At 39.9% G+C, this 21,004-nt stretch overlaps 1 protein-coding gene across 15 annotated transcripts in view; it reads right to left on the reverse strand.

Moving 5' to 3' along the window:
• tns1b (tensin 1b) overlaps positions 1–21,004 on the reverse strand; it is a 165,122-nt gene that overhangs the window by 103,203 nt on the left and 40,915 nt on the right. For 14 of the 15 annotated variants that reach the window (XM_069532439.1, XM_069532435.1, XM_069532443.1 and 11 more), the window contains exon 2: positions 9,608–9,722. The exons of the other annotated variant lie outside the window; for it this stretch is intronic. In XM_069532439.1, the coding sequence (XP_069388540.1) occupies positions 9,608–9,722 (115 nt within the window). The remainder of the gene's footprint in view (positions 1–9,607; positions 9,723–21,004) is intronic. 15 annotated transcript variants of the gene reach the window in all.

Below are 21,004 nucleotides of genomic sequence, written 5' to 3' on the forward strand. Positions count from 1 at the left end.
TATTTGCACAATGGCTGAAAAGCCACAGGAGCTTGACTAGATCACGCAGAGTGTAAGTTAGGGGGAGGGGCAAATGTAAAAAAAAAGCACAAGATCAGGATTTGAACTTGTAATGTGCTGAGACCATGGTTCTGTATGTGCACCAGGCTGGTGGCCCTCCCTGTTTTACTGTGGCAATTGGAAATAATTTTAAAAAAGAATTACCGCCCTACCACCAACCAGTGCAGTTTCAGTCTGAGTACATTTTCTTCCAGATTCTTATGAGGTCGTTGCGACTTTTCACCTTTGACCACTGAACTCTATTCAGTTTATCTTTGAGTGCAAGTGACAACTGGTCAAATTTTGAAGATATTCCCTAAAGGCAGAGTTAAAACATCATGTTCAAAAGGCCAAAGACACATCTGTGAGGCCACTGAGTGAGCTTGAGCTTTGAGTTTTGACCTCCAAAATCTGTGAGTTTAAGTGAACATTTGTGCCAAATTTCAAATGAAGTTAAAAGATGATGAGTTCACAAGGGAAAAAAGGGTTTGTAAGGTCTCTGTGATCTTGAACTCAAACCTTCAACCACCAAATTCTAATCAGGTCATCTATTAGTCCAAGAGAACATTTATACCAAATCTGATATGATTTCCAGAGGTCATTCTTGATATATCATGTTCATAACCTAAGAAATGTGCCTTGTAAGGTTAACAGCAACTTTGACCTTCAAAAAAATCAGTTCATCCTCCAGTCTAACTGAACTTTTGTGTCAAATTTGAAGAAATTCCCTCAAGCTGTTGTTGAGATATCGTGTTCACAAGAATAGATCAGATGGATGGACAACACGAAAACAAAGAGCTGGTGCGGGGGCATAACAACAGTTCTTCATGCTAGTACGGATTTTAATGCAATAGTACACCCACAGAAAAGGAGTCATGTGAAGCTTAAAGGTACAGTACCAAGTCAGCTTTCAGGTAAAGTGATAAACCGTCTTGAAAGTGGCAGCCATTCTCAGCTCTTGTAGTGGAGTTGATTACCTCACATGACTTCATCCTCCCTTCAAAACAGCTGAAGAAACCTTTTCATGTTCCTACACACTTGCTCTAATACTCAGTTGTGTCTTGCTTTGCACCCTCTGCAGTTTCTGTGAAGTATTGATGTTAGTAATTATTGACACTAGCTCATCACTATCCATCATTTCACTCATGCAGGGGTGTCATCATTCAGCCCACACATTTTCCCAAGCTCAAATCCCTGGCAGTGATGCGTTTCTGTGGGTAAAGCTCCACCTTCATGCAGCTGCTAAGGATTTGCTAACATGGGACATTCCTGAAAACAGTGCAAGAGCGGGATAGATCCTGAGTTTCCATGGAATCATTTGTGTACTCAGATCTGTCTTTTGTTTGCTTCAAACTGACAAAACAGGACTTCTGTTTGTTTGCCAGTCTGTCTGTTTTTATGTCACTGTGAGCATTAGTCAGACTCTGTTGGGTTGAAACAGCTGTTTCCTCTGATACAGGCAGTAGCTACTAAAAACACAGAGAGTTAACATGTAAATATGACAAGAAGCATGACAAATGTGGATTAAACAACCTGCTCAAATTCAGGACCAGAGTTTTAGCTGAGAATTCAAGGAATGTTCTCTGGAAGAAGTCAGCAGCAGATGTAGTTTGTGTTTGTGCAGACAGATAGGAGACTCCTTTAGAAACACGGGACTCTGCTGCCACCTGGTGGTTGTAATCGAACAGGTGGAAAACAAGTTAGCCCACTTGGGTTTTCATGCACAGCAGCTTAGATTATATTTCAGATATTGTTTTATTTCTTACATCTAAATGTTTGTCTGCATTTGTATTCATTCAATTAGTTAATCTTAGAGTCAGTGACAACTTCTCATAATTTGAAGAAATAATCTAAAGGCAAACAAAAACCTGGGCCACCAGGACCTTGACCTTTGACCACCAAAATCTAATCAGTTCAATTTTGAGTCCAAGTGAATGTTTGTACGTAATTTGAAAAAATCCTACAAGGAGTTCCTGAGATGTTGTGTTCACAGGGCAACAAATGTGCTTTGTGAGGTCACAGCAACCTTGACCTTTGACCACCAAATTCTAGTCTGTTCATTCTTGACTTCGGTTGAACGTTTGAACCAAATTTGAAGAAATTCCTTCACAGTGTTCTTAAGATATCGCATTCACAAGAATGGGACATTCTGACAGCAAGCACAGAGGCGCAGATAAATATTTGAAGCATGCATCCATATATTTTATTATATTAACTGGAGTGCTTGTCTCTTAAAAGACACCAAAAAATAAAAATAACAATATCACCACAAGATCTATTGATGCACTTGGTTGCTCTTCTGGATCTTAAGTTCCTCTAACTTCAGCTTCAAAAGCAGGTGGACTTTGTGCTACTTGTAGAATATAATTAACAATCACAGATGTTTAAATCTTTATCTTCTGATGACCACATAGGCGCTATGGTGAGATTGTTAATTGCTGTTTCAAAGGATAAAAACAACTTCTGAACCTCCACTTTCAGGCCAATATTGGATGAGGAGTGCTTATAGTAAACAACCAGAGGCTAGATCAAAGAATTAATTAGCTCTGTAGATGAGCCTGCTAATCCCCAATGTACTGAGGCCCAAATACTAAAAGTAATAAAAATGTAGGAATGATTATATAAATGCAATCAAATCATTCCAGATTTGATCAGATATGTTTTGTGTCTACTTTTTAAACACAAATGAGCTTAATAATGTTAACATTTCTTTCTTGATATGAAGCGTGTCAATGTGTCATTTCTCTAACAAGACAGGGGAATGATGTTTCACTTTGTGTTTCCTATATGGAAACCTGTGGAAAAAACAGCAGCAACAATGGCCAACAAGTAAAGAGCCCTAAATTTGCAGATTCATTAAATTTGAATGAGGTTCAACTGCAGTTCAGTTGTAATATTCTAACTCATCCAACAGGTGGCGGTCTTACTGCATCAATCACTGTGGCACCGCAATTGTGGAAACTACGTTAGTAAACTATTTGTTGAAAACTCTTCACCATGATTCACTATAAGCTGAGTAATATTATATTTTAATGGAAATGAATGACAGTGCATCAGACAGTGAAACAAAGCAACTGAGAAGTTTACAATGTTAAAGCTGAACTACATTTTGAATCTCCTCCATTCACCCACAGAAGAAAAGTGAGTGTGTGTCCCACATCACCATGATGGGGAGGCATTGACGATTAGGATAATAATATTAGACTGAGAGACGCTCACAGTCACTACCCATCATCCCCAGTGATCATCTTCATCCATCTGCATCACTAATCAGACTAAAGACTTCTGCCAATACATGGCATGGCAACAAGACAAAACAACACAGTGAGGGGGACAAAGGTAAATGCAGAGTGCCTGATAAACTATTTTATTGACACGTTTTCACAATCTTTGAATGTCTCGTATGTATTATTGCACGACAATAAAGCTCTGTCTGCATGCAGCCTGTTCTGTATGTGTGTTTAAACCTTGCTGCTATTTGCTGCATACCATGTGTATGAGCTCAGCAGTCAGGAACAGAGCCGTGATAACCTTTACTCTCCCTCACTACACACACCTGCTATTATAATGCATCTGCAGCCAGTCTTTAAAGGACCTGTGTTTACGGTGGGTCCACAGTGGTGTGGTCTCCTTCACAACAAGGACTAACCAGTCGCCACGGAACAGGAGGAAAACACATTAAAAAACAATCACTGTAGATTTATTCAAACTATTTGTAATGTCAAGCTAGAGATTAAGCTTTTGTATACTGCTGTACAAAAGCTTCACGAGGCAGCAGTGAGAGGAACAATTATACAATATGTTCAAATCAAGGTTAACAAAATCATGAACAAAAATATAAGAACTTCATAAACTGTATGAAGTGCTAAAGTCTATTTGACCAAATTTGCGGAGTACAACAGCCTTCTATTGACCTCCCAGTGAACACACACCATCTATTAAACCTGAACTGCACTACAGTGAATGAATAGAAAAGCCAGTTCCTGCCCTCAGGGTCTTTTCTCCAAAAATACCCTTTCACAGAGGGCTGTATTTTTTCTTTCCTTTTTTTTATGTGACTGGAAAACTGCCGTCGTGACCTGCGTCAACATGCTATTGTCAAAGTAACTAACACCTCGTATCCTGGCAACTGCTTAACAGAGAGGAAGTCCAAGTGCCGCTGTCATTACGAGGCCATGTGACAGGAGACTGTTAGTAAACAAGAGCAGCAGAAGGGAAGTCATGGAGACTGAGGCAGCAGCTGGATCCTGTGAGGCTTCACTCCGACCAACAACGCCTTTGTCAAACTCTTTCTGAATCTTATTGTATCGAATTATTATGGATTATTTTGAATGACAAATAAACATATATATAATTCTCCATGTAGCAGCAGAGGACGTAAACTTAGGTCCTGTCTACACTACTGCGGATATTGTTTTGAATGTTTATTCAAAACAATATCCGCAGTAGTGTAGACTCCCAACACGACTGCCATTTTACTAAATATCTCCGCACAGGGGGAGAGCGTAAAAAGGGCTTCTAACAAGCATGCCAGGCCAGCAGGTGGCGATAACGATCCGTCAAATACCAGAGACGAACACTGTGGTCCAAGTTATATTGGGTGAGACAGACACCTGTGAATGTTGGTAATGTGGTGCAGTGATTATAAATGTAGCTGTAAACTTGTAATTAGACGTAAGCAGCGCTAAACACACATAGAGAAACTAGTATATAGCCACCATTGTTGCTGTTTCTGATGTATGCTCATCGCACAAAGCAGCAGTAGGCATATGTGTGATGTCATTGTTTCCCAAACACGGATACACATTGATACACTAAAACCACAAACATTGAAACAAGAGTTTTTGTTAATTACTGTTTGCATGTGGATGAGAGGCCTAGACTCAGGGAAAAGTGTGTTTTGCAAAATATCTGCATTTGTGTGGACAGGGTGTTAAAGGGATACATCTAACTTTTTAGGAAATAAGTATATAGATATATCAATAAATATATGTGTAGAGATCTTATTTTACGCGTTTTGGCCGATTTAAACATAAATTAGATGTAACAAGTTAATTATTGAGTTTTGGAAGTCCTGCAAGTGCAAATTCTGTTTATTCAGATAGAGCCAAGTTCAATTTGTTCTTCCCTCAGTGTTTATGTTAAGCAAAGCAAACCAACTGCTGTCTGATAAACCTTGCAAAAACAGGCAGATAGGAAAAAGTGTTGCTGATCTCTAATTTTCCATAATATCAATAAGCCTTTTTATCAAAATGTCAAAGTGTTCATTAAAAGAGGTAGTCCACTAATTTAGTGTTGCACTTCAATATAGTTGCACTTCAATATAGTTGCTTCCCACAATTTACAACTTGATGGCACAGTTCTGACAAAGTCAAAACCAGTGTTTCAATCACACTGCCCCCAGTTTGTTACACAGCCTTTAATAAATGTGCAGGCTATGACCAAATCGAACCATCCTGATGATATAATCAGGGTTGTTTTTTCAGACTTGACAGAGCTCCTACAGAGCCACAGATGACATCATACAACTCATTCAAAGAGTCGTGTTGAACTCCCCGTGACCAGTGACAGAATCCTAGTGTGTAAAAAATGGATGGGTTGAGCCGTAGATTTCATCCAAAAGTACTTTAACACTCAGTACTGTACTGAACCACAGCACTGTTAGTTTCCACATCTGCATCGCTTCACCCTTTGACCCGGCTACTCCCTCCTGCTTGCTGATTCTAGTTTTGGCAAATGGGACATTAATGAGTCATGAGACCAGGATACAGACACAGACAGATAAAACCAGGTTATTTGATGTCTTCTGTCTGAGAAGGAGCCTCACTATGTCTTGTCCTCATAAATCTCTTTCAACCCCCCCCCACCCACACACACACACACACACACACACACACACACACACACACACACACACACACACACATGCCCAGAGTCAGATATGACATAAAGACAAGAGAAGCATACCCAGGTAAATGAAATCATAGTAGAGTTAAATGCAGTCTTGTCGTGACAGTTTATCTCCACTATAAATCAGGTGTTTTTGGGGATGATCCCAGGTGCTGTTCTATCATTTTATGGGGATATTTAAGCAACTGTCTGCACACACAACTGATCATTATGTATCCAGAACAGAATGTTAGCAGCAGTCCAAAACACAAACAAAATGTCTTTCAAATTCTAACAAATGATTTTCTTATATAGACTAATCAGTAAGCGACAGAGTAAGAGGAACCCCTGTGGTTCACACTAACTGATGTACAGGACAGGCTTTGTCTTGATGATGATAACAACCAGCATATGAAACAAAACTGAGAATTAATGATATACACATCACACTGTGCATCCCAAAAAGTGTCTAAACAACATCTGGATTCAGCAGTTAGATCACAGAGTAAGATGCAGGATAAATGCTGGTTGCCACTTGTGCTTTTCTTTATCCAGGAAATGAGGTCTGTGCCATGGTCTGTTCCAGCAACACTGCTGTACACTCACAATGAAGGTAGACACAGAGACACCTGGTATAGACCAGTATTACCACAGCCCTGCTGTTGGCCAAGTTGCTCCACCAGCATCCTCCTCCAACATTTTGCTCCTCAGCAGCAGACAAAGAGGAGCAGTGACAGAGAGGTCATCGGTTTGATCCCCAGACCAGCAGGATAAATCTGAGGATCCCTTAAGCAAGGTATATAACTTTGTGACCACCACACCAGACTGAAGTTGTACTGAGCAGCTTTAAAGTGACTAGCAAGAACAGATGGAAGAATAATTTGCAATAGTGTTTGATTGAGAACTTGACCACTTCTCTGAACACAGCATAGGAAGAGAACAACATGAAATCTGTCAGACAGACTTTACAGACTCAAAGGTACCAATGTGCAGACAGAGAGTGCTCTGTTTTTTCTATGCTGTGCCCCTCCAACAACCCGTTCTTCTGTCAGATTGGGGAAGCTACAAGCTGAGCATTCCCTCCTCGTGTGCCAAAGCAAACATCCAGCCATTTCCGCATGGTTTCATTTGACGTTATCTCTCTGAAAACAGACATTTCCACAACATAGTGTGCTTTGTACTCTGGGATCATATATTCTCCATTTTTGTTTCATTCTATTTCATATTAATCCAAAACACCAGATGGGAAAGGTTCAGAAAATGGTGACCACATTAAAGTCTATTATTGAATCTGAGTTAATTTCCTGTAATTGTTTGATGTCTCACAGTATACTTCAGTCCCGCCCAACTGGCATCTGAGTAGAAAACAATAGAAGCACTAGTGAAGTGACAGTAGCTTTAAAATCAACAACAGAAAGTTACAATTACTGAGGAACTAGTCATAAAGACATTTTCTTTATGAAAAGAGCGGGAACCAAAGCAACAAAAACACTGATGGAAAAATACAGTGTGAATCCATGTCTATTCTATCAGAGATTATTGCATCAATGAATCCATGCAAATCACTCTGCGATCAGTCAACCCCACTGCGTCATCTGTAAACACCATTAAGGAAATTGAGATTCAGTTAACCCTCTGCCTTTCCGCCTGTCACTCAACTGACTGAACCCTGAAACTGCGACAACACCAGGGAACCTTGGATGACCACTGATAAATGTTGAACCAGATATTGCCTTGAGTGCCCCAGCAGATTAAAGCTATTTTCTCTCTGTAAAGCGCCTTTGGTACCCTGAAAGGTGCTATACAAACCCAAGTTATTATTATTATTATTATTATTGCAGATATTGCAGTAAACATTAGCTCTCGGTCAGAGACGGTTAGGTAATCAAATGTATTTATTAGGATAAATCCCTTGAGATCTTGTTTTTTCATCCCAATGAAACAACTAAATTAAGATTATGTACAGTGAATGGAAATTAGGTTGCTTGCTTCATTTTTTAACATTAATAATAACAATTATACTTCATCCAATTTCACTTTCCTAGAATTTACATTTATTACCTTAATTGAACATGACTGCTCTAGGCAGTCCTTCAATGACAGAGGGTGTGATATGATCTTACTTGTAACAGGTTTAAAACTACAAAACATAAACTTATGCCCACTGAGGCACATGGGAGAAGTTTGCTTTCAACATTTTCTACTAATAAGCCTCTGCATGTGGTAAATGTTGTGAAAGATCAATTTTAACTCAAACCTTGATCTTTTCCAAAACGAACCAAATACTTTTCTTGCCTGAACTTAACCAAGCTGCAACTAAGAACTAAGGCTTCTCCTAGTAAGCCGATGTGGTGGAAAACCCTCAGGGCAGTCATGTCCCAACAGCCAGAGGACCCCACTATATAATAAAGGCATCAGAAGGATGTGAAAAAGTGACTTAGATGGCATTTTGCACTGACATACCTGACAGTCAATATTTGTTTCAGCTTGCACTGACATAACCATGGTAAGAACCGCTGTAAAGAGACCACAGAATATTGCACACTGTCAATGGCATTCAGCGTTCAGGAATATATATTTTTTTCCCAGTCAAGACAACCAAATATACTTTATTGAAGGGATTTCTCTAACCTCAACCAAGCGCTGCGTGCTGTACATAACCATTAGAAAGTTTGGGAATACTGTTGTCACTACAAGTGGATGTTAAACTGCAGGATCAGATATTTCATGGAAAATAAAAATATCATATACTGTCTGTCAGAATTTTACTTACACTGATACACTTGCATTTTATGATTTGTCAAATACGTTAATGAACAGAATTTAAGTACATTAATAGAAAACATGATCTAATTGCAATTATACTTCCTGCTTAATTTTGCCAATAAGTTGCATTTAAACAAAATGACTTAACACGTTTACATGGCCAACAGTATTCCAAAATTAACCTGACAAAGCCAACAGTCTGAATAAGACACTACCGTGAAAACAGCCTCAAATAAGGACAACTACTCAGAAAGAAGCAAAAGAAGAAATAAGACATGGAGCATTAAGACCTCAGTCGCATCATGTAGACATGTATATGTCTTAATCTTGCTATTGGAGTTTTCACTGTATTTGGTGACACTGACATATAGCAGTTACCAAATGCTCGACAACATGTGCCCTGGCTTCCAGTGTAAATAGAATGGCTGGTGCTAGGTAGAAGTCATATCAATGAGGCGAGGGAGAGAATGGAATAATACAAAATTTCAAGGGAAATGGATGTCATAACATTTCTGGATGGACACAAACATCAAAATGGAGATATTTTCAAAAAGGTTGTGGGAACAGGAATATAAATGGAATTAATAACTCATGTAAACATAATGATCAGAGAAAAATCTTATTCAGAATTGGCTCAAAAGTCAGATTGTTGGTGTCCGTGTTGATCCAATGCACCTGACTAAGACGTGTTGGAGTGCAAGACCTTATCATATCGTCAAATAAAGCCTCCATCCAACATTAAATGTCATGGAGTTCTTTGAGGCTGACCAGCTGTGACCAACTATCACTAAGTGGCACGGAGATTGGACACAGAAAAACGGAACACCACATGAATAAATCAGCGTTTCAGCAGTTACTCTTTAAAAGTGAATGAAGGACCACAACGAGAGCAGCAGAGTTTCAGGTGACTGACCTCTGCAGACGAGTCCGTCCTGGATGATGGTCTGTTTACAAGCGCTGCAGTGCTTGGCCTTCTTGAATGTCTTCACCCGGAACGTATGGGAATGAAGAGCCTCCAACTCCTCTGGCTGCAGGTAAGGAAACAAAAACAAAAGACCACAGAGGTGGAATGTTGGCGTTAAAACGTTGTGAGCTGATGGCTCTTCAATGAACCCAGGTGGTGCGGCTCGTTTTTCAGTTGAGCGCAGGTGTTCCACAGAAATATGGTCTCACTTATAGGTTCATTTTGTATAATTGGCCATGTGCAATACATAAAATCAACACCTGGCTGCACACATAAATCACACGCATTCAAAGTCACAGTCACTTCAGACATGACCATGGTCCCGATCGTTACAGGCAGAAGTACTTCCAGCTCACTGTGATAAAAGACATAAGCTTGTAGAGGCTTAGGCAGGAAGAAAAACTGGAAAAAAAAGAATGCAGCCTAATCTCTGCTGTTTTCCTTCTTCCTTTTACCCTGCTCCTCCCTGCCCCCTCCCAACGTTTGTCCTGTCATCTCCTCTCCCTCCTGGCAGGTGCGTTACACAACTCTTTGGAGAAACTCTCCTGTGTATGTCTGCGGCCTGCTGTTTTCTCTCTTCTGCCTCACAATCCCTTTTCCTGTCTGTTTTCTAGGCATTCAGCAAAACTGAAAAGTCAAGCTTTGGAAGTCTGACTGTTTCCTCGTGTTGTGTCTTTCACAAAAAACTCTGCATCGTGTTTCCATTTTCCCCCTAATGGCCGACCGTGGGGAAACATGACATCATTCATTTATGTGGTGTATTTGCTCAGCTGGTCCCCAATTCAGCTTTGAGGTTCAGCTCTGTGGGATTAGTGGTCCATTGAATCAACAACCTTATACCCAATGTTAACATTATAGTTATTATGTTGTAAAAGTACTGAGCCACAACAGTTATATATTCCATCAAATACACTGAAATGGCATTTAACATAACCCATATGGAGAGTTTCTTTCTTTTCTTTTATCCTACGAGCCTTTTTCTTTATTTCATCTTCAGATTTTATAATATTTTCCTCCAGACCCTGCCTTCACTTTCAAATAATCTCTGATCACATGCAGATTTGCTCTGCTCACAACTGTTTTCCTCTACTCAGAGAAACTGTTGCTGTACAAATGTCCTGAGCTTCAGTTTGACTCATGCTCCTCATGCTCAGGCTGCTTCAGTGCACTCCCCAATCTTCTACTCTCACATTGTTGCTCTGGCATGAATGTGATGTTGATGAATGAAAGTGTCACTCCATCATCATGGGCATATTCGTTTTAATTCCTCTCTTTCAAACATTTTATTTTATATTTATGCTGATAATACTTTCTCGACTTTCCAAGGTTTTGTGCCTACTTATTATTAATTTTCCCCCTGACAGCTAACCATGTTGCAGAGCTCTCAATTGAGCTCTGATATCTGCTCTGCCAGCGTCAGTTTTCCATTATGAGTGAACATAAAGAGAAGATAGTCAAGGCCCTTCAAGACAAATGACCACATGTTACCTGTTTTTCAATCTCTCCGAGACTTTACATATCAGCAGGTTCTGTAGGAAAAGTTGGTTTATTTCATGCGAGCGTAGAGAAGCAGCCTGAGCATAAGACAGAGGAATCAAACTGAAGCACGGGACATTTGCGCAGCGACTTCTGAGAAACAGTTTTGAGTAATTTGCTTGTGAGCGGGTGCTATTTAAGAGGAGTTCAAGAGGAAGAAGTACAAGATCTGAACAAGAAATAAAGAAATAATGCTCCCAAAATAAAAGAGCACACTCATTAATAAAACAAAGACAGGAAAGAAGCGGGGGAATCACAAATTGACCTCTACACTTGAGAATATTTGTCTTATTTGATAGTGGTTTTTAAGAATAAACAGTACATCCAATCATCAAACAAGAGACTGGGGCAACATTATCATTAAGCCTTCTAATACATATACATTTAAATATATATATATATATATTATTTCACATTATAACAATGCTTTTGGGTGTGTGCGGCAGAATGCAGACTCATGTGTGCATCTGCTTATATCTGTATTTCATATTGAACTTATCTGTAATTGTATTTCTATGGTAAACCTTTCCAATGACAGTTCAGTAAAGCGAGAGAAAATAGAATGGAAATGTGCATTTGTTTCTGTGTGTGTCTGCAAGGTTCTACGTGAGTCCCTGCTTTAAACCTAAAACGAACCTAAACATACATATGTTCTATACAGGGATAAAAGAGAGATAATGGATATGTTTTCCAGACAGGAAGTGCCAGTTTAAAATGGCGCCCTGCCATAAGGCTTCCATTAAGTGCATGTGCATGCTGGACAGGGCTAAAAGTGGCCATGTGGTTGCCATACTGAGGGACTTAGCACCGGAATTCTCATATGGGAAGACCATAGATTCACCAAGCATGGTGATGAAAATCTAGTAGTTCCTTGCCTGAAAATATTCTCAGACTTCAAACCACAATCTTATAACCACTAATGACCCCCTTTTTTCTCTCCTCTCATCAGTCCTAAAAGGCGACGTGTTGGAAAAGTGGCTCAGGGTGTGTAATCATAGCAGAGAACTCTTAAATGATAAACCAGACTGAGTATCTGCTTGTTGGACTCTGCTCGTTTCTTTCTCCACATGTGACTGTCCTCTCTCCTGTTATTAGCAGCAGGAACTGACTTAGCAGAAGGAAAGTGAAGCGATCCACTTCTTATTTCCAGGCAGTGCAGGACACAAAGCAGTCATACTGAAACCTTCACATGATTCAAGATGAGAAAGAAGCAGTCTCATCATGCTGTTTGTTATAGTTGACACCTCATTATATACAGTACCTATAACTGGTCATGAGGAATAATACTCAACCTGTGATGTCATTACTGAATCTGGGAACATCACGATAAAAGCAGCATCATGTTGTCTGCCAGCATTACATGAGGGCACGCAGGTGTTTACCAGGCAGCAGTATATAGGACTGCATAATATACACTCAGAAGAATAACACACAGGTTCACAAAGTCATCCCGCAAAAAAAATGCAGTATTAAGCGGTGAGGTAATAACTTGGACAGCAAAGTAGGCTAAATCCAGGAAAACCTTCCTGCCCGACTGTATGCAACTAATGACTTAACAAGGCTGTTAAATCCTGTCTCATATTATCATGTTGTGCTATGTGTATACCTTACAATACTATTATTCAAACTGGAACTCCTGAAATGAATTTCCTGATCGCACAGGCAACTGAAATAAGACATCTCATAAAGAGTGCTCTGGGGAGCTACTCTAAGTGCCTGAAATCACACAGATTTATTCCCAACGATAAAAGAAGACAAAAACTGTGTGCGAGTGATGATGTGTGATTAGAACTGATGATAATAAAATACCTTCATCTTGTCAAGTGTATAATGACTTTAAACACCTTGTCCTTTAATCGTGCTTAAACAGTCAATGTGAACCTGCTGGTGTTTAACTGGTGTAATGTTTAACATGTTCATAATCTTGATTTAGTGCATAACCATGCTATGAAGTACAGAGGCTGGTTTGCAGGTGTTTGGACAAAAACCAAAGTGATGGCGGGTTTAGAATTTGACCTGATGATGGCGCCACGTTGAAAGTTGAATGATCATTAAAGTCATTTCACTTTCTAGATACCTTGGATATGACAATCTATTTGGCAGTTGTTGAGACAGTATAGGCTGTATCACTAAAAAACAAAATGTCAGCATGGTAAATATTTTGCAAGAACATGGTGAACATTCACTTTATACTAACAATATTTAAAAAAGCATTGAGATCGTTCTTTAGGCTCGTAATAATACTGTATAATCATATATTATAGATTTTACACTCACATGGAGGTTTATGAACTCAAACAGCCTGATATTACCTCTTCTGTTTATCAAGCTCTGTGACAGTTCAGTGTTTGTATTACAGAGCCACATGGCAACAGCAGGACAGCCGACCCTTCATTCCATCTCCTGGCTACGCCTTACCACTACATAACGTGATTAGCTTAATCTGGTTAGGCCGAAATAATGACTATGGCTGTGCACAGGACACGCCACGTTGGCAAGTGGGCTTTTGTTGGGAGGGGTGGCAGTCTTTATGCCTGGCATCTATACATGTTGTTATCCGAGGTGCCGCAATGCCAAGGCTCTGGCTCACACCTGCTGAGTTGGGAGTCTGGATGTGGATTTCAGGGGATTGGGAAAGGGGCGATAAGTGGGTTTAATGGTACTTTGAGCGTGCACAATGTTTGTGGACGAGTGGTTCTGTCAGTATGTATTTCACTATTTCATGATGGACCATTGTAATCATTCAAATATTTCTGTTATTCTGTAAACATGACACCAGGCATTGTGGAAATGGACACTTCTGGAATTACACAGTGAGCCTATGATGTGGTGACCAAAAACAATCCTCTGGTTTTACTTGTAAACTGTTCAGGAATCAGCTGACAACACAACAGGAGTGGATACTGAACGTGGCAGACTGGTGTTAGAGGAACCAGTTTTTTAATTGCTTTTGTCCGAATGTCTACTACAACCACTAAATCCAAATAGTCTAGACTAGAGTATAATGAAAAATAACATTACATACAATATATTATATAGCATACTATAGTGCATACATGCTTCTTTGTGCTTGTGTTTTCTCTCGAATTCCAGATTCCAAATCAAATTACTTCTGCAACGTGGGGCGTAACACTTTGTAAGCCCATATTGCTATAGCAACAAGCAATGTTAATCGACTGTAGATTAATTTTAGCCCTGGCTTTCCCCCACCTGTCCACACGAGCTTAATCGCAAAATTTAATTCACAAACACATACACACACACGCACACCTCCACACAACCCCCACACACCTAGACATTTTGTGTCAAACAGGCAAAATGTCTCAATTGAGGAGTCTATTCATCGGCCTCTTTGACCACTTCTGAGCCTTGTCCCACTGTCCTCGGCCTCCAGCCATTCACATACCAGGACGTATGCAGTAGGACAGACACTGATGGGGTCCAGTCATCCACTGGTTTGCCAATTGTTTTGAGTGAAGTAAGGTTGAAGTGGAGAACACTATCGGGGATACTCATACTGAAAGTGGTGCTCCACTCTCTAACACGTTTTTAAGCTATAAACTAAAAGATGACTGTACAGTAATGAAACACAATAGTGCTGGTGTTGGTAATGACATTTCTAGCTTAAGTTATAAATGTTTGTATTACATGGGTTTAAATGTGCTGTTACAGGTTTAAACGATCCTTTTAGTCAACTGTTTGACTGCTTTGTGTTGTGAAATGTATATTAAAGAAAAGATGAATGTTAACCAGATGTGGACAGCTCAGCACCTGTCCATAGGAGTCTGCATTTTTCTCAAACGTATGCAAATAGACTCATTCTCAAGAGTTAATGCAAATGTTTTTAACCTCAAGTATTTGTCAGGGTGGTACAATGGTTGAGACTGCATTCTCCCCCTCCAGACCCTCTTATGAATAGGCAATGGTTGCATATGGCAGGACAGTCCCTTGAAACACATTGCTTGCAATCTGTGTTTTTTCACAGAGAGAAATTCTAACTACATACTTAGTTTACATGAGAAACTCAGTCTTAAACCGTCACTGTACATTTTTAAATCTTCTCACAAACCTTTACAGAATGGCTTTTTCTTGATCTTTTTTTTTGCTATTCGTTATGTTTCTTTTATCCTTTTTTTTGCCATTATTTTTAATTGATGTTTTTACATTCTGTAGTACATAATTAGCTGTATTTGATCTTTAAGGATGTCCTCTTTTCTTCAATGTTTTGCTTCAGGCTTTATTGGAGCTGTGGCAGCTCAAAGCTGGGGGTGAACTTGCGCTTTAGGGGCTTAATTTCTTTCTCATTTAGCTTATTACTAGTGGTCCAAGACATTCTGGTTTACAAAGCCAAACAAAACAATGATCTCTTCAGTAGGCCGGTCTATTTTAGTCCTCTTGCCCTCAGCAGAGATCCAGCCTCAGTCTTTAACCTCAAAATACTATGTAAATACGGCACAGAGCAATATAGCAGGACAGCTCCCTTTGTGAGTTCTTAATTGTTTCCGATCATTAGCAATGCACCCAGCACTCGGAGTTTGTTTATTGTTTGGGGGGGTGGCTGGAGTATACGGGGGGTCGCTTGGGGAGACATGGGTGATGAAGAGAGCTATGGGGGTGGGGAGCAAAGAACTAAAGAACTGAAGCCCTGCAAGTGCGTTCACAGGAGATGTGGCCCTCTCTGATTATTTTCAGTTATGTTCTGTTGCAGCACCTCGGTCCTTCACACTCGCTTCTCACTCTCACACTCTCAAATTGCCCACAAAGGAAGGAAATGGTTTCAGACAGGCAACCGGGACCCCGAAAGCTGAGGTCAGGGTGTACACATAACCCCCCTCCAGCTCAGGCACTGCAGCTCCTGGGAACAGACTCCCGTTCCCTTAGAGACGCACGCATAATCTCCTGCCTCACACTCATTAGCACACATGAGCACAACAGGCACTCTCGTGGATAAAAATGTGCAGATACACACACATACACACACACACACACACTTTTACGTCAGGCACATATACATGCATTCCATCCTTATTCACCTTAAAGAAGAGAAGCATCTTCCAGCATCCTCCATCTCTCCACCATTCATTTATTTTTCTATTAAGTTTTGCCATTTGTAATAACAATGCTCCTCTAAGATCGTTATCATCACAGCATGGTTAGGTTGGCCTCTTCTACTGCTGTTCGCACGGTTTCTCCTAATTATCTGGGACATTTTTGCCATGTCATTTTTAATTTCAGAGGAATTCTAGGAACCTTAAGGGGAAGTGCTGAATTAGCCTACCTTAGGTTTAGTGCCAACCTTGTGGTGAACTACAGCAGGAATGAGCAGATCGCACTCAAGAGGTAAAGCACCACTGCTTGAATTTTTGGCAACTTTGGGGAACAGAACAAATATAAACATGACACATTATTGCCTCATAAAGTTGATACAATAAATGTGTTCACAAACAAATCCTTATTTCAAATCAAGCATGGATCATTTTTGTTTGCCTGATTCAGGTACAAGAACTGGTGCTGTGACCCAGTGGGGTTATGTTTTTACTGGCTTTTTGTTTGTTTGTTTTTTTGGTTTGCTTGTTTGTTTGTTTGTAGGATTATGCAAAAATTACACAATGGATTTTTATGACATTTTGTTGAGGGGCGGAACATGGCCCAAGTCAGAACCCATGCAACTTTGGTGAGGATCCGGATCAGGGGGGTTGTTGTACATTTTGAAAGAAATAATTCATGGATGTTAATTTAAGCGTATTTAGGGACTGATATCTATGAGAGTGTGTAATTTGAGGCAGTTTGGTTGAATCATCATTAGCTGTTGCATCTTATTCTCATATCATCATGTCATTTGATCACTTAGCACTTATGCACTTAAAGAATCGTTCACAAAGAACAGTTACGATCCTGAGATGAGGGCTTGACAATTGTTTCTATATTTCGTTTTACCCTAAATGTAAATGTAAATTTGATCGATGTTAATATAAAACTTTCTTTTAGCTTCAATGTCTTATATGCTACCTCACTACAGAGTATACACAGAGCAATGAAATGTGATGCATATAACATCTAAATCAGTTAAAATAGGATGTACCACAACATGTTACAAAATATTTTTGGGAACAAACTGATAATTCATCTACTTTTAACATTAATTTTTATCCTAATTGAAACACACCGCCTGCTAAAGATGAATCTGATGGATTAAAATGTCAAGTAAAGCAACAAATCAAGACATATTCCTTTAGGTGGAGTGTAACAGGACATGGATGTCAGGACAATCTGCCAAAGTAAAGACAAGAAAACAACTGCAGGAAAAGGAAGATGAATACCTGACGTAGACTGACAGAAGACTCATCTGGCTGGAGAAATTTTGTTCAAATTTAAATCCTGTAACAAAACACATTGTTTTTTCTGACCTTAAACCACAAATAATATTTTAGGTCCAGTCTGGACTAATGTAAAAAACATGGCGGCCTCCATAGAGAGGGTCCCCTCGATGTAAATATACAGTATTTAAATATAAAGGGCCTTTTCTGGGGTAAAGAAAACTACAATACATACAATTTAGATTCATACATATTAGTGACAACATCATGAGGATTATTCTACATTAAATATCTGACAATATTTCCTTTTCACCTAAATCTTACACACTGGACCTTTAATGATGATTAAAGACCATTTGTGACACAAAAAAACTACTTCTAGAAAATAGATTAAAGTAAAACAAAAGTGGAACTTGATATATAAAATGTATCATCATTACTTCATTATTACCAACTTTAATACTGGTGTTTGTCAACTGCTGTGTTTCAGATAGTGTTTGTTTAATAATGGATCAAAGTGTTCACACTGGGCAGCTTCAGGACGTGTTAGGTAATGTTATACTCTGGAGATAAACCCTTCCAGACTGTGCTGTGCGACAGACATTCCAGCCGAATAAGGTAACCAAGAAACTGTTTTTCTCCTTAAGTTTAGAACTCAAAAAAAGTATTCCTTCAACCATTTTAAATGTGTGACTCATGCACAAACACACAATGATTTCACCTCTGATTACACTGGCTTTCACTTCTAGCACTGAATGCATTACCTCATATATACAAGGAACCACCTTCTCGTCTGGTCAGTGCACGAGTGCGCACACACACACACACTGGAAAGCACAACAGTCCAGGTAACCTCTGATCCATGGCCTTCATGCTCAGTTCTGTGCACCAGTATCTTACATTGAGGTGGACAGCACATTGTTAGTCAGGGTGTGCAAAACATAGACTAAACAAATTCGACAAGATATCATCACTCCCTTACTACAACTGGTAACAACATTTGGAGCCAGACTCTGCAGAGTGGTGACCATGGAGTGGAACCACAGTATCAAGGTCCCAACAATACACACTCGACCAGTGTCCCAAGTCCCAAGCTGTCAATCATCATATTTCACCCCATTTCTACAGCAACACAATATGAATATACATCTACTAGCAGGCAGTAGCTCAGTCCATAGAGACTTGGCTTGGGAACCGGAGGGTGGCCGGTTCAAATCCAGCATGGACGGAGTTGGAGAGATGCCAGTTCACCTCATGGGCACCGCCGAGGTGCCTTTGAGCAAGGCACCAAATCCCCCAATTGCTCCCCGGGTGCCTTCAGGGCTGCCCACTGTTTCGTGTGGTCACTGTGTGGATTGTGTTCCGTGGGTTAAATACAGATTTACAGTTCGCATGTTGCATGCTGTGTGTGGGACAATAAAGAGGAATCTTAATCTATATAAATATATATATCAACTACATGAAATGCAATAAAACTATTCTTGGAAAAAATGTATGTGTCAATCTACCTTGAGAGGGGCATCTGCACATGTCACGGCTTTTCCATCTCTGAGAGAAAATTAATTCTGAGCCACCAACCTCATGGTGGGCAAGAGGAACGATCAGGGGATCAACAGTCACTGAGGTACATCATCTGTTAACCATGAATCTCTGTCACAAATCCAATGCTAAATAATCAAATAGGTATTCTTAATTCATTAGTGAATTGTTTGACTTGCTAGCGGCAGTAGAGGAACAGCCGGGATCACCAAGATCATTATGATTGGGCCCATGAATGTACAAACTGGTTATCCTGTAGCTGTGGACATATGTTGGTCTGGACCAATGTGGTGGACTGAGCAAATGCTTTCCCCTTCTGTCCCTTTATGGCTCAAAACATATTGTGATTATCACAGTATTTACACCACAGATCAAAATATGTTTTAATGTTAAAGCTGATTGTAAACATCAGATCTCTTTAATTAGATTACACAAGAGCAGGGGCACTCTGAGGTGTGTCAGACAGAAATACAGACAACACAGAGAGAAAGTCTGGTCAAAGCCCAGGCAGACTTACAGACATACCAACAGCCACTAACAGCAGACGACACAGACAAGCACGACCAGTCTGGCCTTCCTGTCTGTGTCTCTGTACAGTCTGAATGAAGTCAATGAAAAGCATTTACACACATATGCACTACATCATCACCCCCACTAACCAGCGACTATTGTTCATCCAGCTGGAGCCAGAGGACTAAATGAGACCTCTCCAGTCGACTGGGTTAATCAGCCATTTACGCACCCGTCTCTCATATGGGACACCATATGCATGGATGGATATTTTAACAAGACACAGTGGGGTGACCTCTGCATGCCTCCATCTGTGACTGTGTGTGTGTGTGTGTGTGTGTGTGTGTGTGTGTGTGTGTGTGTGTGTGTGTGTGTGTGTACTACTGTGTATGGGACACTTTCTGACTCTGATCAAGCAACACAACCACCTGATAATAAATGTAAAGGGTTTTTTGTTTCCCAGTTTTGCAGAACATTTTCAAACATCCTCTCAACACACCCCTCTTTTCTTGTTTTGTCCGGCCCCCCTTCTCATTGGGCAGGTTCCCATTTAACAAGGCTGCTATTCTTCATCTTTCCCAGCTAAACAGGGCTGGCTGACCTTTGACCCATCTTCACTTCTCCTCATCCCCTCTGCCTAAACCTCTTTCCTTCACACTCCTCTCTTGTCTAGTCAAGACTTTCCTCGCCTCTCATCCCGCTTCTTCTGTACAGTCATCTCCAATCTCTCCCTCGTTGTCATGTGGCTATAAAGAAGCCTAACAGTTTGCACTGGACGTCCACATGTTTATGTTGTCTTGTTCACTACTGCGCGTAAAAGCAGCATTGCACTTGTTCTTATTATTATATTCAGAACATGTATGATCAAATAAAAGCCCTGCTAATTTCTCAAAATATACAAAACACTCTGCTCTTTTATAATTTTCAAGAAATGTATAAAAAGGCATTCTGCTCCTCTGTCCTCTGTTGCTGATTATCATACTGAAAAGCAAGTCAATTAACCTAAATGTCATTTTGGGTTGTTTTCTTCTCCATGTCTGTGCGTGCATGTCAGTTTGCGCTCTGTCAACTTTTAAAGCATTCATAATAAATGGGTCCAGAAAACACACAAACAGATTGACAGCATCAGTAGCACTGGAACTTCAGGCAACGCACAAATCCAATGCCCACTACTACTTTCTGCTGATCCTCATTTTTCTATTCAGCATTTTGACTCCATCTTATCTGATATTAATGAGCTTTTATCTGTGCAAGTTTGAACATTGTCTCTTTATCCAGGTTGAAGATATCTTCCATGAGCCTCACATAATAATGACTCCACTGGGACATTATTTATACCATAACTCAACATTGTTAAATCTAACTAGGCTGTATTGTGTCTTTAATCCTAATGGTTGTAAAAGTTATGACATAATTTCATAGTGAAATCATGTTGACATCACTC

Source organism: Paralichthys olivaceus, chromosome 10, assembly GCF_024713975.1.
Source record: "Paralichthys olivaceus isolate ysfri-2021 chromosome 10, ASM2471397v2, whole genome shotgun sequence".
NCBI lineage: Eukaryota > Metazoa > Chordata > Actinopteri > Pleuronectiformes > Paralichthyidae > Paralichthys > Paralichthys olivaceus.